The following is a 27,391-nucleotide window of genomic DNA, read 5'->3' as shown; positions in this document are numbered from 1 at the left end:
GAAGTGGTTTTAGTCATTCACCAGAGAAAATAATATCAAGCAAAAAAAAAATCAGAACTTGAGCTTCAGGGCTTTACGGGATTTAAAAAAAAGTTTTTCTTTTTAATAAATTTGTAAAATTTTGCAGAGGAAAATGCTTACTAACTGCTAAATGGAAACAGCCAACCTTTAGAATCAATCCAAAATGAGGAATATGGTCAGTTTTTAAGATTCCTGTCTGCCAACATGGGAACAAGAGAAATTAATGGTGCCAACACTTTTTTATAGAAGCAACTTTTGTGTGAACTGTGGCTAATTTTCAGTTTATAGCCTTGGATTAATAAATGTCATTTAGCTTTTGCCAACAAGGGCTTATTGAGAGAACATTCTAAAGTGGCTCAACTTTCTGGCCATTTTAACAGAAAAATGTGTACAAGATGCTGTCTTCTTTTTTGACTTGTTCAGACTGTCTAGATTTCTACAACTTTTTGAAAGCCTTTGACAATTAAATTATAATTGTTTTCATAGTATATTTACTGAACTATGCAGATTCAAAAGACCTCATTATACAGAATGTAATTTTTGAGTCCATTTTGATTTGTTTTAAGCTTGAGTATTGCTAATATATAGTTCTACATGATCAAAAACAACTACCCCAAATCAACTGAGCAATAAAATATTAACATCTATTCCATATTTCTTAAAGATATAGTGATATTCACATGCATCGTCAAACGTTGTCCATTTTCTGACTAGTGAATTGAACAGGGGATCTAATTGTTTTGTAAGATTTTCAAATTGAAGCTACTTCAGTAAAATAGTTTGTCTCTACACTATCTTGTATATATATCATGCATGTTATTTTGTGTCCTATATACCACTGATATCCAGAAAGAGGTGCTGCAAACCTTTCCATACGAGAGCACTGGATAATTTTCCCTTGAATTATTGATTATTTTTATATCGTTTTTTTTTTATCTGCTCTTTCCTTCATTATTCTCTAATCTACCTCATGAGTGTGCCACTGGAGCCATAACGTTGCAAAAGATAACTGCTGATTGATGCGATGGTACAGTGACTTGCACAGGTTGGTCACAGCACCTCTGAATATGGCCACAATTTGTGATTTTCCTCAGCTGATGTTTTTAAATTTCTAGTTGTGTGATCTCTGCTGTCAGTTTTTCCAATTCAAGGATCCATGCAAGAGTGGGATGAGAAATGTAAACCCATCTCCCTTTGTTCATTCCATAATCCTAACCTCAAGAGCACAATTGAGAGATAATGCTCATGTCCGTTTATGTTTACAAACATTAAAATGCTCGCTTGTTTTAGATTCACCAAAAGATTGCTGTATGCACTTTTGTATATTAGTACATCTTAAAGGGGCATTGCCTTTTTACTTAAAGGGGAAAGGCAGAATGGGTCACATCATTTTCATTACAAAGATATTTTTGAACACGCTAACTTTTTATGTATTGCAGGTCGTCATCTTGAGTGTTTGAACCTATTCCCGTGCTTGCCAAATGATTTTTTTATTAACGCTAATGCCCCTTTAAATGCAGAATATAAATGATCAAAGTTGGCTTCTGCCAAGATTTTTTTTAAACTGCAAATGTTGGAAACACATAGATTTCTCATTATCTGAAAAGAGGAAATATAGGTTATACATCGAGAGTGCAGACTCTTTGTCGCAACTAGAAAGATTGGTATTTGATGTTCGAGCCTAGCCATATTTATTTCTTGGTAGAGTACTGCTAGCTTCTAAAAGTACAACAATGGACTCCTAACAGTGGCAGTATAGACCTGTTTTCAATTTGAAAGATGAGCATTGTCTTATGAACTAACTCTTTTGTCATGTTCTGTTGTGTAACCCCTTCCTTTCTCACTCTTCTTGTCAGCTGCGTGAAACTGATACAAACCTTGGTAAAAGCTCCAGGATCCTGACAGGAATGTTGCGAAGGTAAGGTCAAGGTAGGAAACTGTTGTGCTTTTTCTATAAATAACCTTCCCCCTCCCTTGTATGAAATGTTCCCAGCGCACAAGTGTCATATAATTGAGTTGAGTTACCCTGTTCCTTTTTAGTACCTGCTTTACCATTTATGCAGGGTTTTCTTCCCCAGAGATGCATGCAGTCCAGAGTGTCCACAGACTCGTCTCACATAAACAAAATGCAGATTCTGCATTGATGTACATTGGGGGGGACATTGTTTTGTGCTAACTCAACTAAAAACATTGCTAGTGGCTAACTGGAGCTTGTGAGCTATGACAGCACCGATATAAATGGTTTATTCTATGCAAAGCGCTGATTCACACTTGTGATTTGTAAGGTTTTTATTAAACATACACTTGAATTAATACTTATTTTCGTGGTTATCAACTAATTTTTGATAGATTTGCCAGCGCCAATTTACTGAGAGGCTGTGGTAACTGGATAGTAACATCAAGTGAAGCAGCCAAAAATCGGTGATTAAAATAATTTGATTCAACTCTGACAAATTTTTTTTGATGTTTGAGTTAATTTCTAACTATTTCCTCTCTGATTTCTGCCTGCTGTTTGTAATGGTAGCCTGCAGTCTCTTACAAAATTGGCACAGTAAGTCTACCCAAAATTGGTGATTATATCATAATAAAATAAAAGGACACCCATTAAGAGCGTATTGTTTATGAAAAATGAAAACAGTCATGATTGGGTGATGGGAGGCAGAAGTTCTACTGATGATGGAGGCATGAAGTGTAGATGTTCACACTGGGTTCCTTGGAACAGAGGGAATCTCTGAGGGCATTAGCTTTCTATGAATCATCAAATTTTGGTATTTGTTGCCTTAATAGAACATAAGCACCATTTTCACCAATAATATCACTGTTCTCCTTTGGGTAGTTGATGCTGCCTTTTGAACATGGGTCTCAAAAGGCTTTCAATATCTGCAAGGGACTCCACACAGAGAAGTTTGAAAATGACTGGCATAAATCAGTGAATGTAACCTACCCATAGAAAGAAAATATATTTGTACAAAGACATTTAAACTAAATGATGCAGGGACCAATTTTCATCTCACTACCATCCCATTTATACTTAAAAAGTGAACCATGGACTTAGCAATGGAGGTCGATCCATTCTGATTTTTGAGCTGACCTCAATTTTAGGTGGTCAGAGCTCCTGCTGGAAACAGGTGGGATCCTTTATTAATGTATGCAAATCGGGGTCAACATACGCCACTTTCATCTCTACCCATATTGCTACCACCAGTTCCCCAATCCACCCACAAACCATGGGTAGTGCAATTCAAGAGGAGGCCATTTTCAGTGCTTGTATAAAGGGATCCTCACCTGTTCTCAGCCAAAATGAAGCAACAGCATGGGAGACAATTTGCTTGTATTAATCTTTTTGTTTTGGAGCTTAAATAATTTTGAAGTGTTTAGTGAATGGTGCAATATTCTGAACTCTTGGGTTTCTGGCAACACATTTTTTTTATCTTCATGAGGACCTCTGGCTAGCAGAGGAGGAGCAGCAACAGAAGGAAAGAAAGAAAGAAAGACCTGCATTTATATAGCGACTTTCACGACCACCGGCCATTTTCAAGTGCTTTACAGCCAATTAAGTACTTTTGGAGTGTAGTCACTGTTGTAATGTGGGAAACACGGCAGTCAATTTGTGCACAGCAAGCTCCTACAAACAACAATGTGATAATGACCAGATAATCTGTTTTTTTTATTATGTTGATTGAGGGATAAATATTGGCCAGGACGCCGGAGATAACGCCCCTGCTCTTCTTCAAAATAGTGCCATGGGATCTTTTACGTCCACCTGAGAGAGCAGACGGGGCCTCGATTTAATGTCTCATCCGAAAAACGGCTCCTCCGACACTGCAGCGCTCCCTCAGCACTGCACTGGAGTGTCAGCCTAGATTCATGTGCTCAAGTCCCTGGAGTGGGAATTGAACCCACAACCTCTGTCTCAGAGACGAGTGTGCTGCCCACTGAGCCACAGCTGATACTAGAAAGAGCAAACAGGAGACCAAATAGTCGGCAGTGTGTTCATAGGAATCCTCCCCCTGCAACAGAGTGTATAGGCCCGTACTACAACATACCTGCACTTCTCTGAGGAGCAGTCCATAAGGAATCTGTGCTTATTGAGTGAAGCTGTCAGAGTTGTGTCATCAGCTGCAATTAAATGCCACAGTCGGCACAGCACTGCCTGTTGCAGTTAAGGTCACTACAGCCCTCAACTTCTTTACTGCGAGCTCCTTCAAAGCTGCCACAGGGGAATCCGTAACATCAATCAGTCTGCAGTTTATGCTTGCATTAAGCAGGTGACTGATGCCATGAGTGCTAGAGCAAACACTTTCATAATTTTCTACATGAACAGCTGGAAGCAACAGGATAAGGCTCTGGGGATCTCTCAGATTGCAAAATTCCCCCAGGTCCAGGGTGTCATTGACTGTGCCTGCAGGCTCCTTTTAGATGACCCCACTGCCTCATGATTTGCAAGGGCTTCCACTCTACTAATGTACAATCTGGTGTGTGATCAACAGTATAACATCATGCAGTTCTACGCCCACTTACCTGGCAGCTGCCATGAAGCTTTTATCTTCTGCCAATCCTCCCTCAGCCCCCTGCCTCCGCACTTTTGGCCCCTGCACAGAAAGTGAGAGGCTAGCTGCTTGGGAACAAGAACTTGGCTCTCAACTCTCTCAGGAACCCACGCTTGGCAGCCAAACTGTGCTACAGTCAGAAACATGGCTCAACTATAGCCTTCATCGAGCAGACTGTTGGAGTCCTCCAGCACTGATCCCATTTCCTAGACAGATCCGGTGGCTTTCTGCAATCCAGTTGGTGTCCAATGTGATTGTGTGGTTTGCTGTATGCCATGGGATCTTTTACGTCCACCTGAGAGAGCAGACGGGGCCTCGATTTAATGTCTCATCCGAAAAACAGCTCCTCCGACAATGCAGCGCTCCCTCAGCACTGCACTGGAGTGTCAGCCTAGATTCATGTGCTCAAGTCCCTGGAGTGGGAATTGAACCCACAACCTCTGTCTCAGAGGCGAGTGTGCTGCCCACTGAGCCACAGCTGATACTGGAAAGAGCAAACAGGAGACCAAATAGTCAGCAGTGTGTTCATAGGAATCCTCCCCGTGCCAACAGAGTGTATAGGCCCATACTACAACATACCTGCACTTCTCTGAGGAGCAGTCCATAAGGAATCTGTGCTTATTAAGTGAAGCTGTCACAGAGTTGTGTCATTAGCTGCAATTAAATACATAACGTTGCTCTACAACGAGGGCAACCCTTGGAGCTACCATTGAACAAGAATCTTCAGCATGATGGGGGGGAAAAGACACTGATGATCTAGAGATGAAGATGACGAGGACATGGGATGGCTCCAACTCGTGCCTGCAGCCAAAGCACTTCGGCGGTAGCTTATTGAAGAGTGTTTCATCTGAAAAATCACTGCTCTCCTGCCTTCATGTCCAAAAACTGTCTGTTTTTCCAGCTTGAATAAAGGGCATGTGCCCAATGACAACATTGATATTCTTCTTGACTAATATAACAGAGTCACCAGCTGCTACAGGAACACACACTGCACAAAAAGATTTAAAAAAGGATCATCACTTTACTGGCTTACACAAATGCCGACACACTAATTATCACCCTGATGTTAGCCCATAGTGCCTGTCTTGTGTGCTTGTTACCTACCTACTGTGCCTTCTACAATGTGCTCCCCTAGTGGCTGCAGCATGGAAGCTGGAAGGCTGCTGTGGCTCAGACGAGGGCCCTTAAGATGCTTGTGGTTGGAAACCATGAGGAGCTCGAGCCTGAGAATAGTCTGGCCCAGCTGGCACATGTGTTGGCAGACGGGCACTGGTTGAGAGATTGGCGAGGGTCCAACTGTGCTGTCATCCTGTGAGAAGGCAAGACGTTCTATTCCCATTGCACGACTGCTCCTGCTATCAGACTATGGCTCAGCACTCTCACTCAGGTTGATAACCCTCCAGGATTGTCCTGGAGTCTCCAGGAATTAAAGATTAATCCCTTGAATACTGCTGCAAAAAAATCACAGGATCATTAAAAAAAATTGGTGTGTTTTCTATTTTGTTTGAGCACTTTGGTTTATTAGCTATAAAAACTTTTGGAGATGGGGATGGGGAAAAGCTGTTTGATTGGGCAGGGCGGTTGGAGGCGGGAGGTCATGATGAAACCTCCTGGAATACATCCAAGAAGAGTTGACGCCCCGAACTCCCGCCAATCTGTGTAAGAGCATCCGTGATGCAACCCAAGCCTCTATCTGTTTGGTCTCCTAGGCTGTCCAAAGATGGAGATGGTGGAGCCTGTATATCACCAGTATGAGCATCCCTGAGACACTTTTGGTACCGCAAGGAGGGCCCAGCTGCAGCTTCCATTGAGGTGACCATGCTCCATGGTTGACTACAAAGTCAATTGCTGGTCCATGGAAAGCATTTTTCTTTTACAGGCTAGGCCCGTAGGGCCTACGTTTCCCCAGGAGTTGCTCCTTTTTTTTGGAGCAACTTGATTTTTCTGGGCTATCTTTTCAGTTGCAATTCTGGCCATTTAATTTGCGCAAGTGTAAGTGAGTTAGTTAGTTTTTTTTTTAGTTCAGTTTTTTTTCCAAAAGGGGGCGTTCCCAGCCACTTACCCCTGTTTTAGGTGTTTGGCCAGCAAATAGTTGCTCCAAACTAACTTAGGCCAGCGTACGTTGCCACTCCTGTCCGCACAGAAAAACCTTACCTAGAGTTAAGGAATCGGCGCAAGTAACTATATTTAAAGCACCACCAAGCACCAAATAAAGCACAAAAAGTAATAAGCATTCAATAAAGAATCAAGAGCTGAAGTAAATAATTAAATTAACAAGTAAAGAACTGGTAAATCTTACCTTGAACTAAAGGCGGCAGTGGCTGCCCGTGCTGGAGTCCCTTTGGCCTGGGATGGGAAGGGAGAAGGCAGCATCCTAAGGGAGGGGTGGGGGGGAAAGAATGCTCAAGGCGGCAGGCTGTTGCGGTGGCGGGAGGGGGGGCTGGGGGTGGTGGGTGCTGGCATCTGAAGTGGAGGGAGGGAGAAGGCTGAAATCGGGGGGTGGGGGGGTGGGTGGAGGAAGAATGCTAAGCACGGCCTGCAGGCTCCAAAAATCAAACGGGCACCAAAACTCACACTCAAGGCTTTCCCTTTAAAAATGGCCGATTGCCAATGTCAATCGACCATTGCGCATGTGCAACGCTGCCGGCACTGAAACCAACGCTGCACCCTAGCCCCACCCCCCCGCCGACTCTCTTTAGCCAGCACGTCCCTAGCTCCGCCCCCCTCTCACTCTCCTGCGGCTGAAGACGCCCCGAGGATCGGCCAGAATTGCAGGTTATCTTTTCGGCGCATTTTTTCTCCCAGGAAGTCGGCAGACCGCCGTGAGATGTGCCGTTTTTTAAGGGGAGGATTCTGTAGCCCTAAAGTCTGCAGTTCCATCACCTTCTGCAGAGCCAGATATATCAGCTGGCCCTCCGGTGAGCCATTTCTTAGCTGACCTTTCTACCTGAACTTGCTCCTAGTCAGACCTCTCTGTCCTACTAATTATACCATGTGGGGTAATGGTACTTGGAGTGATGAGAGTGAAATGGAAAGAGAAAAGGAAGGAAAGGTGCCCAAACACCCTGCTGTGCATGGCCTTCAGGTTTTCCATCTGTTGCCAATGTTAGGTATGCTTTCTCTGCTAATGATAATGAACGTCACCTCCATTGATGTCTGAGTTAGCAGTCTAGCGGGACTCCCTCCTGTTCTTGAGGACCTCATTCAATTGTGTGCCAGCTTCTATTACAAGAATAGTGCCAGTGTGTTAGTGTGCGCCCTGCTTTGAAGATGTGCAAGGCAGTGTAGCGTAGTATGCATACTGCGTGGAAAAGCAGCAGGTATGGCCAGGGTGGATGGAGGAGAGGGGGGGGGGCTGCGGGAGTGGGGGGAGTAGTTGGGAAGGCAATAGCAGTTCTCGAGAGTGTGAGTGCAAGCGGAGGGAAGTTACAATGAAATGTCCTGTTGTGATTTGGAGGAGAGACATGGGAATCGGAGGAGGGAAAGGTTGATCGTGTTGGGGTTAAAGCAGGGTGCTGTAGGGTTCTATAAAGAGCAAGAGAGCTGTGAAGGCGAGTCTTAGCTTGATGGTCTTGGTGCAGTTATATTTCATCCTGCGCTGCAGCCAGGTCCTTCCAACAAGGTGCTGCCATTGACCTGCTCAGTTTCCTCTGTCCATGGCTGCTGGATAATTTCACGGGCCATTCGAGTGAAAGAGGATCATCTTCCCGTTCCTCAATATGCTCCACGAGCATCTCCAAGAATGCCTTGGAGAATCCTGGGGCCCTGGATGATATGCTGTCTGTTGCTGCTTCAATAACTCTCTTTGAATTGACTACCTTTGAAAAGTGCAACTCTTCTTTAAGGTCTGCAATCAACTTTTAAGTGATTTCCAATTAGCAAGCTTCTTATAAGGAGTGCCATTCGCACTAACCACTTGTCTGTTGTATTCAAATGAGGCCTGATCACACACATCAATTGGGCCTCCGCCTAACATTAACAACAACAACAACAACTTGTATTTACATAGCACCTTTAATGTAGTAAAACCACCCAAGGTGCTTCACAGAAGTGTTATAAGACAAAACAAATAAATTTGACACCGAGCAACATAAGAAGAAATTACAACAGATGAACAAAAGCTTGGTCAAAGAGGTAGGTTTTAAGGAGCATCTTAAAGGAGGGTAGAGAAGCGGAGAGGTTTAGGGTGGGAGTTCCAGGGGGCGGTTGTCGGGCTGGAGGAGTTACAGAGCTAGGGAGGGGTGAGGCCATGGAGGGCTTTGTAAACAAGGATGAGTATTTTGAAATCGAGGCGTTGCTTAACCAGCAGCCAATGTAGGTCAGCGAGCACAGGGGGTGATGGATGAGCGTGACTTGGTGCGAATTAGGACATGGGCTGCCGAGTTTTGGCTGACCTCAAGTTTATGTCGAGTAGAATGTGGGAGACCAGCCAGGTGTGCATTGGAGTAGTCAAGTCTAGAGGTAACAAAGGCATGGATGAGGGTTTCAGCAGCAGATGAGCTGAGGCGGAGCGGAGACAGGCCATGTTACGGAGATGGTAATAGCCGGTTTTAGTTATGCTGCAGATATATGGCCGCAAGCTCATTTCAGGGTCAAATATGACACTTATTGTGAAGAATCTGGTTCAACCTCAGACAGATGCTTGGGAGAGGGATGGAGTCGGTGGCTAGAGAACCCAGTTTGTGGCGGGGACCACAGACAGTGGCGTCAGTCTTCCCAATATTTAATTGGAGAAAATTCCTGCTCATCCAGCACTGGATGTCGGACATGCAGTCTGACAATTTAAAGATCATGGAGGGGTTGAGAGAAGTGGTATTGAGGTAGAGCTGGATGTCATCAGCGTACATGTGGAAACTGACTCTGTGTTTTCAGATGATGTTGCCAAGGGGCAGCATATAGATTTGAAATAGGCATCATCGTGTGGACGGAGCAGAATCCCCATCCACCAACCATCCGATGTATATGAAAGTCAGCCCCTGGTACCTGATTAAAATTGGCTTCTTTTAGCCATCTGAAATGGAAGTCAAATGTAAACCTAGATTGTTAAAGTTAATTAAACAGGATGCTGTGTGCATTATGAAGCAATATATAAAATGCTATTGTCAGCATATCTGAGCTACTTTGCTTTGTGCATGAGGAATGTTGCACTTCAGTTTGTAACTGGAAATACTCAACATTCTTGACTGCAGTAATTGTTGGAGCCTTGCATGAAGTGGGAGCGGGATGATATGTATACTCAGAACGATTTACTTCAGTGTTTTAACTTGAGTAGCACAACAGTAGTGATTAAAATGCTGCCTTCTCAACTCTTATGATTTAGATTTCATTCCCAACTAGACCAAAACTCAACCTTTCTTCAATCTCTTCCCAAAACATGCAAATCTCATTATTTTTTGCCTGGACTGCTAAGTGGGATGTCCCAGGGTTGGGGGAAGGGGAGACTGAAAAGGATATGTGGTCAAACATGTGTTTTGGGCTGAACATTTTGAGAGAATTGCCCCATTGTTTCAAGGTAATTTAGGCAATCTGGCCACTTTCATGTTCCACTCCGCATCTTTTTAACGATTTCCAGTTGAGGAATTTTCATCCACATATATAGTAATATATTCCACTGCAGCATCCACTTTAAGTGCCTATTAATTCATCTCAATATGTTACCTCAAGTCCAGAAGCTCATGCACACCATATGACATTAGATTCAGCAAGACTCGACAGCCTATGATGTCTGCCGTGGAAATAGATATTCGAACACTATTGTTTTATTTAGAAAATCATACCACTTTCAGACCATTTTATATTGCCTGCAAATGAACAATTCCTGTAGTCTACCGCTTGCTTAGGTAATGGTGAACAAAGCTGAACAACTATGGACAAAAGCAAGACGTAAGAAATGAAACTAGAGATTTAAAAAAAGAAAATGAAAGAGTCTCGTGCCTTGCTGTAAACAGGTTGGCCATTTACATGAGAGTAATACTGACAGGGTTAAATCTTTGTCAGCTTTCTTTTTTCTTCAAGTATTCTTACAACAGCCTATTCCGACAGCAAACGTTGCTGACAAAGGTTCACTGTCATTGCTTTATTTTACAGAAATCTCGCATTTCTGCTTATGAACCGTAACTTGGAAAAATCTGATTAAGAGTAATATGTAAATGCCCTTAAAAATGACATTAGCTAAATTCAAAATTCAGAGGGAAAGGAAGTAGGAATTGAAATAGATGCTTCAATGCCTGCAGACAATCAAAAACAAATGTTGCCAACGGCCCACAATGACGGTCTCAGTAACAAATATTCTGCATATGTCTCCATTTTGTCAAAACTCATTAAATGGTCTGCCTGCGTTATGTCAGTCGGGGTGTCGAGAAATCATTCATCATTTTTTGTGCAAAAATAACATGAAGTCATTTAAATAATATCATATTAATGTTAAAGTTCAGCTTGAACTCAGCTGTCACTTAATGGCATAGCTTAATCAGACATAGCATTTAGAAAAATGCTGTCTACACGGGTACATTTGTTTTTAGGTTGGTCGAATCAAATCAGGATTTATGATACTCCAGTCGGACACATTTTTACCACATTTATGCTTGACATGTCTCAGATTCGCTTCTGAAAGTATTTATAGTAATTTTCAATAAAAACGAACCATCCATGAGTAGTTTGTTTGTACAGATTTTGTAGTAATTTAGTTAGACAAGGGCAAGGAAAAAAATAACGTAACCTTTTAAAATTGCCTGTTAATTGTACTGCTTTCTGAAAGATTTGTTTACTATTGGAGAGCTTTGTCATTGTAAGTTTGCCTCTTGTGTACCATCTGTGAAAGGTATTTATATCATGTACATCAATAAAAAGAAAATACAGTGGGAAATTAATTTGTAAACCTATTACAAAACTCTGGTTCCTTTAGGGCATTGTTAAGGGGTCTGTGCTAAGCTATGAATATTGGAACATGTGTTAATCATTAGATCTAGTGATAGAATTTACTTCCCTAAACAAATTTTTGCTTCAAGCCATTTTAACCCTTATTTAGTCCAAAATGGGCTTTTTATTATGAAGAGCATGATCTACTTCCTTTGTTTCATGAAATATGGCTTTTGGTGATGCTGAACTTAATGATGATCAGGCTTACATGCATGGTTTTAGGGCCAATGTCATGGCTTCAGAGTGCATTATTAGGCACTTCAATTGGATGACAGCTTTGAGTGTTAGATTATCTTGTTGAGGAAAAGTTCCTGAATTAGAAATGGTTAAAATGAGTTTGGTAGGAAAATGTACAGCTTGCCCAAATAACCTTGGAATCCTGAATATAATTTCCCATTCTTTTATAAAGCTTTCAGCTGACACACATGCAAGACCAGAAAGCATCCTCTGTGGAAAGTGTTACAGATGTACTCTCTCCTGATTCATGTGTGTTTTTATGCTACCAGTGTGCTTGGTAACAGTATATGTCTTAAGCAAGTGGTTTGGTTGATCAGTAACTCTCAAAGTTGAATGAATCCTGGAATCTTATTTGCACACAGGCTTTTAATATAAATTAAGTTTGCACACAGGTAACGGGGAAAATTCCTTCCACTGGAGGTGACCAGGATTGGTGTCACTGTCGTCTAAAAACTGAAGACAGCCAGGTTTCAAAATTGGGTTAATGCCTACTGGTTCCTAACAGCAATGAAGTCTCCTCCTCACTTGAACAGCACTCAAACAAAATGTCCATTTTTTTGATTATCTTACGCAAACGCACATAAATATTTCTGAAGCTCTAATATCGCCAAAGTACCATTTGAATTGCCAGACTTGATCGCCACAGTCTGACAATGGCGGGCAGAGGTTGTCCATTTTAAGTGCTCAATATTCATCAGGCAGGCGCTTGTCATTTTGTCATTTCCCTCAGGAAACTTATATGATTGAGTGATAGCAGCACTATCTGGTGGGCTGCTCCTCAGGAGAATTTTGTGAACGAAGACTATTCAGTGTAGTGTGACTTCATGTACCTAATTTATTTCATTAGTGGACATCTGCTGAGAACCATTGCAAAGCCTCGTGTAGTTGAATAGCCTGCTGACACTAGGATTGCATGCAAGATAGTCACTTTGATAAACTGCCTGGAGATTGTGCTGTATCCATGGGACAATGAGCACCATGACATTAGGAAGAAGTTTTTTTTTTTAAACTGAATATGCACCAGACTGGTGTGAATGCTTTCATCCTTACTCTGGGTTAGATCCAAGGTACAGCATTCTATAGCACACTGTCTTGTTCACGCATGACAGTGGGGTAGATATAACTTAAGGGAGTTATTAGTATGTTAGGTGCACAATATTAACTTCACTCATTTTTTTCCTGAACAGAATTGCCCTTTCAGAACATGAATCAGCCAGAAATGTTTTAAACACAGAGACCAGAAGTGAGCTAGAGACTTTTCAGTGTTGAAGTTAAACAATGCTCAAGACCCTTTTTGAAATATTTGTAGAAAGACGAGGCTGTTTGTTATCTTAGAATATTAAAGTGGTCATTCCAATCTTCGACAAAGAAATGGATCTAAAATATAATTATTAGTGTGCATTTTGAAAATACAATTAAATATTGCAGTACAATAGCATGTATTTTTAGGGATAAAAAGGCAGATTACTGATCAGAATATATAAATTATTCATGATGGATACAGTGTCAAACGACTCGAAAAAAGTTAAAATTAGGGTTGTTAAACTCTACTCAAGATACGTTGTTAGCTGTGACTCGGTGGGTAGCACACTCGTCTCTGAGTCAGAAGGTTGTGGGTTCAAGTCCCACTCCAAGGACTTGAGCACATAAATCTAGGCTGACACTTCAGTGCTGTGCTGAGGGAGTGCTGCACTGTCGAAGATGCCGTCTTTCGGATGAGACATTAAACCGAGGCCCCGTCTGCCTTCTCAGGTGGACGTAAAAGATTCCATGGCACTATTTCAAAGAAGAACAGGGGAGATGTCCCCGGTGTCCTGGCCGATATTTATCCCTCAATCAACATAACAAAAACAGATTATCTGGTCATTATCACACTGCTGTGTGTGGGAGCCTGCTGTGCGCAAATTGGCTGCCGCGTATCCTACATTACAACAGTGACTACACTCCAAAAGTACTTCATTGGCTGCAAAGCGCTATGAGACATCCAGTGGTCGTGAAAGGTGCTATATAAATCCAAGTCTGTTTTTCTTTCTTCATTAGTGAAATAATTTGAAGGAATACACTGCCTAATGTTGTCTTCATATTAGATGCTACTGCCTCAAATAGGAGCAATTTTATTTGTCTTGTCTGCTTATGCTTTGGAATTCCTTCCATTTACATTGTTGGTTCCAGAGCACAGGTAGCAACAGATAAACATCAGCGCAGGAAGTGGTTCTGCAACATAAATGTTCAACATTAAAGATGCGCAGTAGCAACAGTGCATGCTGGATACCATCTGTATGCAGAAGTCAGTACTCTATGCATATATTTATATTGAGCATTTATTGAGAATACCCTGATTTCTATCGCAATGTCTGTAAAAATGACCTACCTGTAATTTACTGATTTGTTTTGAAAGGAGAGTTTTATGTGCTGATCACGGTGGGGAATGTCAGTGCTGAGCAATGGACAATCTTTTTTAGTTTTGTTGCTTCGTGCCAGCATCAAGTGCAGCGTTGCCAGATGCTGAGTAAAGCTCTCAGCAGAAGGGTCAATTTTGAACTTGACTGCCTTGGCGTAAAAGTAGCATTGCGCATCGGCTGCCCATTGCAGAGCCAGCCCGATTTTCATTTCTGCTGATTTCAATACCCTCTGATACAGTACTTAATTTCCTGGAACAGAAATGTGCACATCAGGATTGGTAATGGTCATATTCTTCAATGCAAGGTATCACCGTTTTTCACCAACCTGAACCTTTTAGCACTGGAGCAGTAATGGTTTTTAAGTTATCAGCACTTTTTAGGCCTACAGTGTTACCATTGCAACTTCCAGTTTCCTATTGAACTCAATGAGCAAATATTGAGTCACTGCTCTCTTGCACGCCTGTGTTGATACACAGATCTTTGACTGAGGGGATGTTGAGCTGATTGGCTTAATAATTGTGCTTACATTATTGGCATTGGAATTTCCCATTAACAACTGGTGTAACTCATTTTTTAAAGTAACATCATTGATTTCTGAGACTTCTATCTTGCCAAGTTACACACACAAGACAGTTAAAGGAACAATGCTGTTTTAAATTTTACTTTTGTAATCAAAGCACTTATTTCACCTGACTACTTTTTATGTTTCGTAAAACCTTTAGGGAAGGACATGGTCAAATGAATGCTCATGCTGGGTGTGGCACGGAGTAGTCGCCAAGCTATTTGGTCACGAATATATAATATAAAACTAGTGCAGCATTGTCAGAATAATTGTAACTTGTTTTAATTAAACTGTGATGAATCATTCATGCACAAGAAATTTGTATTGAATTTATCTTTTTTCTAAAAGTTCTGCTGGTAACTTTTCAGTTAGAACCTAAAAGTTCTTCTACATTAAAGATCCATCATTGCTAACCTTAGCCTTGATCATAAATTGCATGTTTAAGGAACAGTTGGCGATTTAGCCCCTTGTGCTTGTTCTGTCATTTTATATAATAATGGCTGCTCTGCACTTCAGCTCCATGTACCCATCTTTGCTCCATAACCCTTTGATACCCAACCCAACAAAAATCTAGTATCTTAGTCTTAAAACTTTCAATAGGCCTGCATCCACAGCCTTTTGGGGGATAAGATTGCCACTATCCTTTGTGTGAAAAAATGTTTCTTAATTACACTACTAAATGTCCCAGCTCTAATTTTAAGTACACGCCCCCTTGTCCTAGATTCTGGAAATAGTTTTACCTGTGTCTATCCTGTTGAATCCCTTTTATCATTTTAAAGGCCTACATCAGATCACTCCTCAACCTTCTCAATGCAAGGGAATACAAACTAAGTTTATGCAACCTGTTGTTCTAGTTTAACCCTTTCAGCCCTGGTGTAGTGAATTTGCACTGTACCCAGGCCAGTATATCTTTTCTGAGATTCAGTGCCAAAACTGAACACACTATTCCAGATGGGGTCTGACCAAAGCCCCATACAACTGAAGCATCACTTCCTTACTTTTGTATTCCAAAAGGCCAACATTCCATTAGCCTCTTTGATAACATGGCAACAGAAGAAGGCTATGAGTCCCTCGAACCTGTTCCGTCATTCAGTTAGATCATGGCTAATGTGTACCTCAACTCCATTTACCTGCCTTTGTTTTGTATCCCTTGATACTCTTGCTGTGTTCTTTAATTGTTTACTTTGTGTCATTAAAAGAAGTTACGAACAACATAAAATAAGGTAATAGTGAGATACATAATCCACCCAGAAAAGGAAATATAAACACGATAAACCAAATGGTCATACATTTCCCGGCACAAGCAAACCGGCCATATTTTACAAATCACACTGATGGCTTTACGGTGACATTTGTTAATTTTTTATTGTCATTTTTTTACCCGTAATTTTCAATGCGTTAGTTATTGGTGTTTTCAACATATTCCGTCAGGACTGCACTGGCGTGTCAGACTAGATTTTGTGCTCAAGTACATCCAGTTCTTGGATTTTGAACATGCCAGCAGTTAGGATTGACCAAAAGAATTGACGGAAGTTGTTATGTCGAAAATGCACTTATGAATGACTTCATGAGGCAATGTGTTGTACTCAAACTGTAGTGACCTTGGTCCTTTATTTGTAACTCCAGAGTGAGACACAAACACGGTGGGCAGCCTTTTATATTGGGACCTGCACACCTATGCAGGTGACCCTCGGGTCTCCCACCGCAGTGCCCTCTGTGGACAGCCTCTGCCACAGGGGCAGGAAACCCGGTCTCCACCAATTGCACCCTCGAGTGGTGCCAGCATAGTATCTACACAGTGTAAACCTTATTGACAGTACATCAGGTAACAACTCTCCATCTTACAGTGACTACACAGGGAGTATAACTATAGTCTGCATATATAACAGAAGTCTCCAACACTAAAAGCTGAAGTATACTGATACATTTCAAGACTTGAGATGCATAGCGTGAAAGTCAGATGGTCAACCTGTCTTTCTTTCAACCAATGTGCCAGTCACATTTTGTGACATAGTTCATGATAAGCTAGATAGAATTAAGAAATTTACTGTAATAAAGGCCTACATCACTGGTCATTAGTATGGTTATAGTGTTTAAGCTAATCAGTGAACAGTGAGAATTTCCCTTGATCCTAATTTAAGGCTAGAAATTCACCAGGTTTGCGTCCGTTTTAGTACCATTTTTGAGTGTTAAAAGTGTGTTTTTTGGCACAGAAAAAATTTATCACCATTTTGCAAGTTTCGCCATTGGATTAGCGCCGGCGATAAAAATGATCGCCCGCCTTTTTATTGCCATTTTTATGATGTCAATCATCGAGCAACGCTCCGCTAGCACCGTTTTTGCAAAATTAACCAATATCACCATTTTTAGCGCCGGCGATAAAACCCGCCTTAATAAAATCAACTCTTACCAGGTCGGATTCAAGATGCACCCAGCGCTAACGGCACCATCTTGAAAAACCGAGCAAGAGTTCAGCGCAGAAAAGGATTTGGAGGGAAGGCTGCGTTTTACAGATTGAGCTTTTTTGTGAGTTTATAGTTAGTTTTAAGGACATTTAAAAGAATGGGTGCTATGCCATCTCTGCCATTGTTGCTGGCTGCTTTTTCTATGCAGCATAGAGCTGGAAGAAGGCTTATTCAACATCATTATGAGCGTAATCAAAGAGATCACAGACGTATGGGGAGGAAGCCTTACCCCCCATGAGTTTACAGGGAACAGCGCTCATACATGCAGCTGTCTGAGGCACAGTGCATTAGAAGGCTGCTCTTTTGAAAAGAGGTGGTCACAGAGATATGCTAGCTGATAAAGGCAGACCTACAGCCTACCAGTGGGATCAGGACTACACTGCCCGTCGAGGTGAAGGTGACTGCGGCACTTGCCTTCTATGCCTCCGGCTTCTTTCAGGCATCAGCAGGGGACATGTGCTCCATCTCGCAGCACGCTACACATCGCTGCATTCACCAGGTCACTACTACACTGTATGCACGCAGGATGGACTTCATAAGCTTTCCAATGACCAGGGAGGCACAGAATGAAAGGGCTATAGGTTTTGCACGAATTGCTGGCTTCCCCAAGGTACAGGCTGCTATTGACTGTACGCACATTGCCCTGTGAACATCTTTAGAGGATCCAGAGGTTTATCGAAACCGAAATGGATTCCACTCCAAGAACATACAAATCGTCTGCGACCATACTCAGCGCATCATGGCAGTCAATGTCCAGTTTCCAGGGATCATCCATGATGCTTTCATCTTGCATGGGAGCACTGTCTCACACCTGTTAGAGCATCAGCCACAAGGCCAGAACTGGATGCTGGAGGACAAAGGTTACGGCCTCGCCACCTGGCTCATGACCCCCCTCCGCAACCCTCAGACACAAGCCGAGCATCGCTATAATGACAGCCATATAGCCACATGCAATATAGTCGAAATTGGAGTGCTGAAGCAGCGCTTCCGATGCCTGGACCACTCTGGAGGCTTCATGCGAATACTCCCCTCAGCAGGTTTCTGAGTTCATTGTGGCGTGCTACATGCTACACAACTTAGCCATCATAAGGGGACAGGATTTGCCACTGGGGACTGCAATACACGCTTAGGAGAGAGGGGGGGAGGAAGAGAACGACGAGGTCGCTGAGGCGTGAGTCCAGGGATCGGAGAGGCCTATAAAAGGCCGTGAGAGGCAGCGGGAGTTCGTGGTTGCTGAGGCGTGAGTCCAGGGATCGGAGAGGCCAATAAAAGGCGTGGCTTGTGCAGATACAGGGAGAAGGCAAAAAATAAGTAGAAAGAAATAGGAAGGTGATGTCACAGCCAAGGGGGTAAGTGATTGGCTGGTGATTGGTGAGTAGTTTTTCTTTTTTCTCTTCTATAACAGTGAGTAAATTTTAGCATTGTTGTTGCCAATTTAAGTGTATCTAAGGGTTAAGTCATGGCAGGAGAGCTCGGTCACGTGATATGCTCCCTCCTGTACCATGTGGGAATTCAGTGACACTTCCGGTGTCCCTGACGACTACGTGTGCGGGAAGTGTATCCGCCTCCAGCTCCTGACGGACCGCGTTGCGGAATTGGAGCTGAGGGTGGATTCACTCTGGAGCATCCACGATGCTGAGAATGACGTGAGTAGCACGTGTAGCGAGTTGGTCTTACCGCAGGTGAAGGGTCCACAGCCAGTTGGGGAATGGAAGACCAGCAGGAAGAGCAGTGCAAGGAAGGTAGTGCAGGGGTCCCCTGCGGTCATCCCCCTGCAAAACAGATACACCGCTTTGATTACTGTTGAGGGGGATGACTTATCAGGGGAGGGCAGCAGCAGCCAAGTTTATGGCACCGTGGCTGGCTCTGCTGCACAGGAGGGCAGGAAAAGAGTGGGAGAGCGATAGTGATGGGGGATTCGATTGTAAGGAGAATAGATAGGCGTTTCTGCAGCCGCAACCGAGACTCCAGGATGGTATGCTGCCTCCCTGGTGCAAGGGTCAAGGATATCTCGGAGCGGGTGCAGGACATTCTGAAAAGGGAGGGTGAACAGCCAGTTGTCGTGGTGCACATTGGTACCAACGATATAGGTAAAAAAAGGGATGAGGTCCTACGAGATGAATTTAAGGAGCTAGGAGCTAAATTAAAACGTAGGACCTCAAAAGTAGTAATCTCGGAATTGCTAACAGTGCCACGTGCTAGTCAGAGTAGGAATCGCAGGATAGCTCAGATGAATACGTGGCTTGAGCAGTGGTGCAGTAGGGCGGGATTCAAATTCCTGGGGCATTTGAACCGGTTCTGGGGGAGGTGGGACCAGTACAAACCGGACGGTCTGCACCTGGGCAGGACCGGAACCAATATCCTAGGGGGAGTGTTTGCTAGTGCTGTTGGGGAGGAGTTAAACTAATATGGCAGGGGGATGGGACCAATGCAGGGAGACAGAGGGAAACAAAAAGGAGACAAAAGCAAAAGACAGAAAGGAGATGAGTAAAAGTGGAGGGCAGAGAAACCCAAGGCAAAAAACAAAAAGGGCCACTGAATATAAAGAGGCTACAGGAGGGGTCAAAACTAAAAATCATGGTTCAAAAACTAGGATTAAAACACTCTCTACCGAAACGCACGCAGCATTCAAAATAAAGTAAATGAGTTGACGGCAGAAATCATTACAAATGGGTATGATTTGGTGGCCATTACAGAAACGTGGTTGCACGGTGGCCAAGACTGGGAATTAAACATACAGGGGTATCTGACAATTCAGAAAGATAGACAAGAAGGGAAAGGAGGTGGGGTAGCTCCGTTAATAAAGGATGATAGGGCAGTTGTGAGAGACGATATTGGCTCGAATGAACAAAATGTTGAGTCATTGTGGGTGGAGATTAGAGATAGTAAGGGGAAAAAGTCACTGGTGGGTGTAGTTTATAGGCCCCCAAATAATAACTTCATGGTGGGGCGGACAATAATCAAGGGAATAATGGAGGCATGTGAAAAAGGAACGGCAGTAATCATGGGGGATTTTAATCTACATATCGATTGGTCAAATCAAATCGCACGGGGTAGCCTTGAGGAGGAATTCATAGAATGCATACGGGATTGTTTCTTAGAACAGTATGTTACAGAACGTACAAGGGAGCAAGCTATCTAAAATCTGGTCCTGTGTAATGAGACAGGAATAATAAACGATCTCCGAGTAAAAGATCCTCTCGGAATGAGTGATCACAGTATGGTTGAATTTGTAATACAGATTGAGGGTGAGGAAGTAGTGTCTCAAACGAGCATACTATGCTTAAACAAAGGGGACTACAGTGGGATGAGGGCAGAGTTGGCTAAAGTAGACTGGAAACACAGACTAAACGGTGGCACAATTGAGGAACAGTGGAGGACTTTTAAGGAGCTCTTTCATAGTGTGCAACAAAAATATATTCCAGTGAAAAAGAAGGGCGGTAAGAGAAGGGATAACCAGCCATGGGTAACCAAGGAAATAAAGGAGAGTATCAAATCAAAGACCGATGCGTATAAGGTGGCCAAGGTTAGTGGGAAACTGGAAGATTGGGAAAATTTTAAACAACAGCAAAGAATGACTAAAAAAGCAATAAAGAAAGGAAAGATAGATTACGAAGGTAAACTTGCGCAAAACATAGAAACAGATCGTAAAAGCTTTTACAGATATATAAAATGGAAAAGAGTGACTAAAGTAAATGTTGGTCCCTTAGAAGATGAGAAGGGGGATTTAATAATGGGAAATGTGGAAATGGTTGAGACTTTAAACAATTATTTTGCTTCGGTCTTCACAGTGGAAGACACAAAAACCATGTCAAAAATTGCTGGTCACAGGAATGTGGGAAGAGAAGACCTTGAGACAATCACTATCACTAGGGGGGTAATGCTGGACAGGCTAATGGGACTCAAGGTAGACAAGTCCCCTGGTTCTGATGAAATGCATCCCAGGGTATTAAAAGAGATGGTGGAAGTTATAGCAGATGTATTAGTTAGAATCTACCAAAATTCTCTGGACTCTGGGGAGGTACCAGCGGATTGGAAAGCAGCTAATGTAACGCCTCTGTTTAAAAAAGGGGGGCAGACAAAAGGCAGGTAACTATAGGCCGGTTCGTTTAACATCTGTAGTGGGGAAAATGTTTGAAACTATCATTAAGGAAGAAATAGCGGGACATCTAGATAGGAATAGTGCAATCAAGCAGACGCAACATGGATTCATGAAGGGGAAATCATGTTTAACTAATTTACTGGAATTCTTTGAGGATATAACGAGCATGGAGGATAGAGGTGTACCGATGGATGTGATGTATTTAGATTTCCAAAAGGTATTCGATAAGGTGCCACACAGAAGGTGACTGCAGAAGATAGAGGTACGTGGAGTCAGAGGAAATGTATTAGCATGGATAGAGAATTGACTGGCTAACAGAAAGCAGAGAGTCGGGATAAATGGGTCCTTTTCGGGTTGGAAATCGGTGGTTAGTGGCGTGCCACAGGGATCGGTGCTGGGACCACAACTGTTTACACTATACATAGATGACCTGGAAGAGGGGACAGTGTGTCGTGTAACAAAATTTGCAGATGACACAAAGATTAACCTTCGTGTTGATTGGACAAATCAAATTGGCCACGATAGCCTTGAGGAAGAGTTCATCGAGTGTATCCGGGATGGTTTCCTTGAACAGTATGTTCAACCAGGGAGCAGGCTATCTTAGATCTGGTACTGTGTAATGAGACACGATTAATAAATGATCTCGTAGTAAAGGATCCTCTCGGAATGAGTGACCGTAACTTGGTTGAATTTTAAATTCAGTTGGAACGTGAGAAAGTTGGATCTCAAACCAGTGTCCTAAGCTTAAATAAAGGGACTACAAAGGTATGAGGGCAGAGTGGACTGGGAAAATAGATTAAAGTATGGGATGGTTGATGAGCAGTGGCAGACATTTAAGGAGATATTTCATAACTCGCAACAAAAATATATCCCAATGAGAAGGAAAGACTGTAAGAAAAGGGATAACCGTCTGTGACTAACTAAGGAAATAAGGGATGGTATCAAATTGAAAACAAGGACATACAAGGTGGCCAAGACTAGTGGGAGGCCAGAGGATTGGGAAACTTTTAAAAGCCAGCAAAGAACGACTTAAAAAAAATGATAGAGAGGGAAGATGGATTATGAGGGTAAACTAGTACGAAATATAAAAGCAGATAGTAAGAGTTTGTACAGGTACGTAAAAAGGAAAAGAGTGGCTAAAGTAAATGTTGGTCCCCGAGAGGATGAGACTGGGGAATTAATAATGGAGAACAGGGAAATGGCAGGGACGTTGAACAAATATTTTGCATCGGTCTTCACGGTGGAAGACACTAAAAACATTCCAATAGTGGATTATCAAGGGGCTATAGGGAGGAAGGAACTTAAAACAATCACTATCACTAAAGAAAAAGTACTCGGTAAAATAATGGGACTAAAGTCCCCTGGACCTGATGACTTGCATCCTAGGGTCTTAAAAGAAGTGGCTGCAGAGATAGTGGATGCATTGGTTGCAATCTACCAAAATTCCCTGGATACTGGAGAGGTCCCAGCGGATTGGAAAACCGCAAATGTAACGCCCCTATTTAAAAAAGCAGAAAACTATAAACCAGTTAGCTTTAACATCTGTCGTTGGGAAAATGCTGGATTCCATTATTAAGGAAGCAATAGTGGGACATTTGGAAAAGCATAATTCAATTAAGCAGAGTCAGCATGGTTTTATGAAAGGGAAATCATATTTGAAAATTTGCTGGAGTTCTTTGAGGATGTAACGAACAGAGTGGATAAGGGGGAACCAGTGGATGTGGTGCATTTGGATTTCCAGAAGGCATTCGATAAAGTGCCACATAAAAGGATACTGCACAAGGTAAAAGTTCACGGGGTTGGGGGTAATATATTAGCATGGATAGAGGATTGGCTAACTAACAGAAAACAGAGAGTCGGGATAAATGGGTCATTTTGTAGTTGGCAAAGAGTAACTAATGGGGTGCCGCAGGGATCGGTGCTGGGGCCTCAACTATTTACAATCTGTGTTAATGACTTGGATGAAGGGACCAAGTGTAATGTTGCAAAGTTTGCTGATGATACAAAAATGGGTGGGAAAGCAAATTATGAGGAGGACACAACAAATCTGCAAAGGGATATAGACAGGCTAAGTGAGCGGGCAAAAATTTGGCAGATGGAGTATAATGTGGGAAAATGTGAGGTTATCTACTCTGGCAGGAAAAAATAGAAAAGCGTATTATAATTTAAATGGAGAAAAATTGCAAAGTGCTGCAGTACAGAGGGACCTGGGGGTCCTTGTGCATGAAACACAAAAAGTTAGTATGCAGGTACAGCAAGTAATCAGGAAGCAAATGGAATTTTGGCCTTTATTGCAAGGGGGATAGAGTATAAAAGCAGAGAAGTCCTGGTACAACTGTACAGGGTATTGGTGAGGCCACACCTAAAGTACTGCGTACAGTTTTGGTCTCCGTATTTAAGGAAGGATTATACTTGCATTAGAGGCTGTTCAGAGAAGGTTCACTAGGTTGATTCTGGAGATGACGGGGTTGACTTATGAAGATAGGTTGAGTAGGTTGGGCCTATACACATTGGAGTTCAGAAGAATGAGAGGTGATCTTATCGAAACATATAAAATAATGAGGGGGCTAGACAAGGTGGATTCAGAGAGGAAACTCAGAAGGGAAACTAAAACTAGAGGACATCATCTCAGAATAAGGGGCCGCCCATTTAAAACTAAGATAAGGAGGAATTTCTTCTCTGAGGGTTGTAAATCTATGGAATTCTCTGCCCAGAGAGCTGTGGATGCTGGGTCATTGAATTTGCAGATGAGACAAAGATTAGTGGGAAAGCGGGTTGTGTAGAGGACACAGAGAGGCTGCAAAGAGATTTAGATAGGTTAAGCGAATGGGTTAAGGTTTGGCAGATGGAATACAATGTCGGAAAATGTGAGGCCATCCACCTTGGGAAAAAAACAGTAAAAGGGAATATTATTTGAATGGGGAGAAATTACAACATGCTGCGGTGCAGAGAGACCTGGGGGTCCTTGTGCATGAATCCCAAAAAGTTAGTTTGCAGGTGCAGCAGATCATCAGGAAGGCGAATGGAATGTTGGCCTTCATTGCGAGAGGGATGGAGTACAAAAACAGGGAGGTCCTGCTGCAACTGTACAGAGTATTGGTAAGGCCGCACCTGGAGTACTGCGTGCAGTTTTGGTCACCTTACTTAAGGAAGGATATACTGGCTTTGGAGGGGGTACCGAGACGATTCACTTGGCTGATTCCGGAGATGAGGGGGTTACCTTATGATGATAGATTGAGCAGACTGGATCTTTACTCGTTGGAGTTCAGAAGGATGAGGGGTGATCTTATAGAAACATTTAAAATAATGAAAGGGATAGACAAGATAGAGGCAGAGAGGTTGTTTCCACTGGTCGGGGAGACTCGAACTCGGGAGCACAGCCTCAAAATATGGGGGAGCCAATTTAAAACCGAGTTGAGAAGGAATTTCTTCTCCCAGAGGGTTGTGAATCTGTGGAATTCTCTGCCCAAGGAAGCAGTTGAGGCTAGCTCATTGAATGTATTCAAATCACAGATAGATAGATTTTTAACCAATAAGGGAATTAAAGGTTATGGGGAGCGGGCGAGTAAGTGGAGCTGAGTCCACAGCCAGATCAGCCATGATCTTGTTGAATGGTGGAGCAGGCTCGAGGGGCTAGATGGCCTACTCCTGTTCCTAATTCTTATGTTCTTTATGTTCTTATATTTAAGGCGGAGATACAGATTTTTGAGTGATTAAGGAATAAAGGGTTATGGGGAGCGGGCAGGGAAGTGAAACTGAGTCATTGATCAGATCAGCCATGATCTTATTAAATGGCGGAGCAGGCTCGAGGGGCCAGGTGGCCTACTCGTGCTCCCATTTCTTATGTTCTTATGATCTTGAAAGGACTTGCAGGCACAAAAGCTGAAATTCATCCTTAGATCAGAGTTTAATTGACTATTGAAGAGGGCCTTATCCTGAAAACTTAAAAAAAATTTGTACCTGAAAAGCTTGTATTCGTGGAAGAAGACATTAAAAAACACCATTTTGAAAGAAAAAATCCAATAGGTTAGCAACAGATGTCTTGGTCTGACCTGAAGGAGCAGACCTGAGTGGAAGGGCAGTGAGAGCGGAGCTAGAATAAAGAGCACGGCGATAGGAACCCGAGACTACTCTCTGTGTTCAGGAAAGATAGGAAAAGAAAGATAGGAAGTGGGGTGGCAGTATTGATTAAGGATAATGTTATGATGCTGACGAAGGAGGATGTGCTGGAGGAGTCAAGGACAGAATCCATTTGGTTAGAAATAATAGAGGTGCCAGTACACTACGAGATGTAGTCTATAGATATGGATGAGCAGATTTGCAGAGAAATTACAGAGAGATGCAAAAACTATAGGGTAGTATACAGTGACACAATGTAGTTATAACAGTGACTACACTCCAGAGTACTTAATTGGCTTTAAAGCCCTTTGAGATGTCCGGCAGTCGTGAAAGGCGCTATGTAAATGCAAGTCTTCTTTCTTTCTAGTAATAAGGGGGACTTCAACTATCATAATATAGACTACTAATTGTAATAATGTGAAGGGCAGAGAAGGGAAAGAATTTCTGAAGTGCGTTCAGGAGAATTTTCTTGAGCAATATGTTTCCGGCCCAACAAGGCATTGCTGGATCTGGTTTTGGGGAATGAGGTAGTTCAAGTGGAGCAAGTGTCAGTCGGTGAACATTTAGGGAACAGTGATCATAGTATCATAAGGTTTAGATTAGTTATGGAAAAGGACAGGGAGCAATCTAGAATAAAAGTGTTCAACTGGGGGAAGCCCAATTTAGTGGGGTGAGAACAGATCTGGCCCTGGTAAACTGGAATCAAAGATTGGCCGGCCAAACTGTTGAGGAATAATGAGCTGCCTTTAAAAAGTAAATAGTTTGGATACAGTCGAGGTACATTGACTCTAGGGGGAAAGATAGGACAACTAAAGTCAGAGCTCCCTGGATGACAAAGCAGATAGCCAATTTGATGAAACAGAAAAAGAGCACGTATGACAAATGTCAGGTTGCAGATACATCTGAGAATAATAAGAGAGGCAAGGAGAGGGTATGGGAATAGAATGGTAGCCAACATAAAAGGTAATCCAAAAGTCTTCTACAGGCAGATAAATAGTAAAAGAGTAGTAAGAGAAAGGGTGGGGCCGATGAGGGACCAAAAAGGAAACGTATACATGGAGGCAAAGGATATGGCTGAGGTACTCAATGAGTACTTTGCATCTGTCTTCATCAAGGAAGAGGATGCTGCCATAGACATAGTGAAGGAGGAGTTGGTGAAGGCACTTGTTAGGATAAAAATTGATAAAGAAGAGGTATTAGAAAGGCTGGCTGTACTTCAAGTGGATAACTCACAAGGTACGGATGGGATGCATCCTAGGATGCTGAGGGAATTGAAGGGGGAAATTGCGTAGGTACTGACCATAATATTCCACTCCTCGTTAGATATGGGGGTAGTGCCAGAGGACTGGAGAATTGCAAATGTTACACCATTGTTCAAGAAAGGGTGTGAACATAAACCCAGCAACTACAGGTCCGTCAGTTTAACCTCAGTAGTGAGGAAGCTTTTAGAAACAGTAATCAGGGACAAAATTAACAGTCACTTGGATAGGGGTGGATTAATTAAGGAAAGCCAGCATAGATTTGTTAATGGCAAATCGTGTTCAACCAACAAGGAAAGCCAGCATAGATTTGTTAATGGCAAATCGTGTTCAACCAACTTGATCGAGTTTTTTGATGAGGTAACAGAGAGGGTTGATGAGGATAATGCAGTTAACATAGTGTACATGGATTTCCAAAAGACGTTCGACAAAGTGCCACATAATAGGCTTGCCAGCAAAATTGAAGCCCATGGAATAAAAGGGACAGTGGCAGCCTGGCTACATAATGGGTTAAGTGACAGGAAACAGAGTCGTGGTGAACAGTTTTTTTCAGACTGGAGGAAGGTAAACAGTGGTGTTCCCCAGGGGTCGATACTAGGACCACTGCTTTTCTTAATGCATATTAATGACTTGGATGTGGGTGTACAAAGCACAATTTCAAAATTTGCAGATGACAGAAAACTTGCAAATATAATGAACTGTGAGGAGGCGAGTGATAAACTTCAGGAAGACAGAGACAGGCTATTGAAATGGGTG

General features: G+C 42.6%; 1 protein-coding gene across 7 annotated transcripts in view; it reads left to right on the top strand.

The window, feature by feature from the left end:
- Window positions 1-27,391, top strand: part of vti1a (vesicle transport through interaction with t-SNAREs 1A) — a 441,138-nt gene that overhangs the window by 258,370 nt on the left and 155,377 nt on the right. For 5 of the 7 annotated variants that reach the window (XM_070874984.1, XM_070874982.1, XM_070874987.1 and 2 more), the window contains one exon: window positions 1,878-1,939. In XM_070874984.1, the coding sequence (XP_070731085.1) occupies window positions 1,878-1,939 (62 nt within the window). Of the gene's footprint in view, window positions 1-1,877; window positions 1,951-27,391 lie in introns of all 7 variants that reach the window. The other 2 variants (XM_070874989.1, XM_070874988.1) reach the window with 1 other exon arrangement.

The sequence above is a fragment of the Pristiophorus japonicus genome, chromosome 3 (assembly GCF_044704955.1).
Source record: "Pristiophorus japonicus isolate sPriJap1 chromosome 3, sPriJap1.hap1, whole genome shotgun sequence".
NCBI classification, from domain to species: domain Eukaryota; kingdom Metazoa; phylum Chordata; class Chondrichthyes; family Pristiophoridae; genus Pristiophorus; species Pristiophorus japonicus.
The sequence above is the reverse complement of the archived record's forward strand: the minus strand, read 5'-3'. Positions and strand labels throughout refer to the sequence as shown.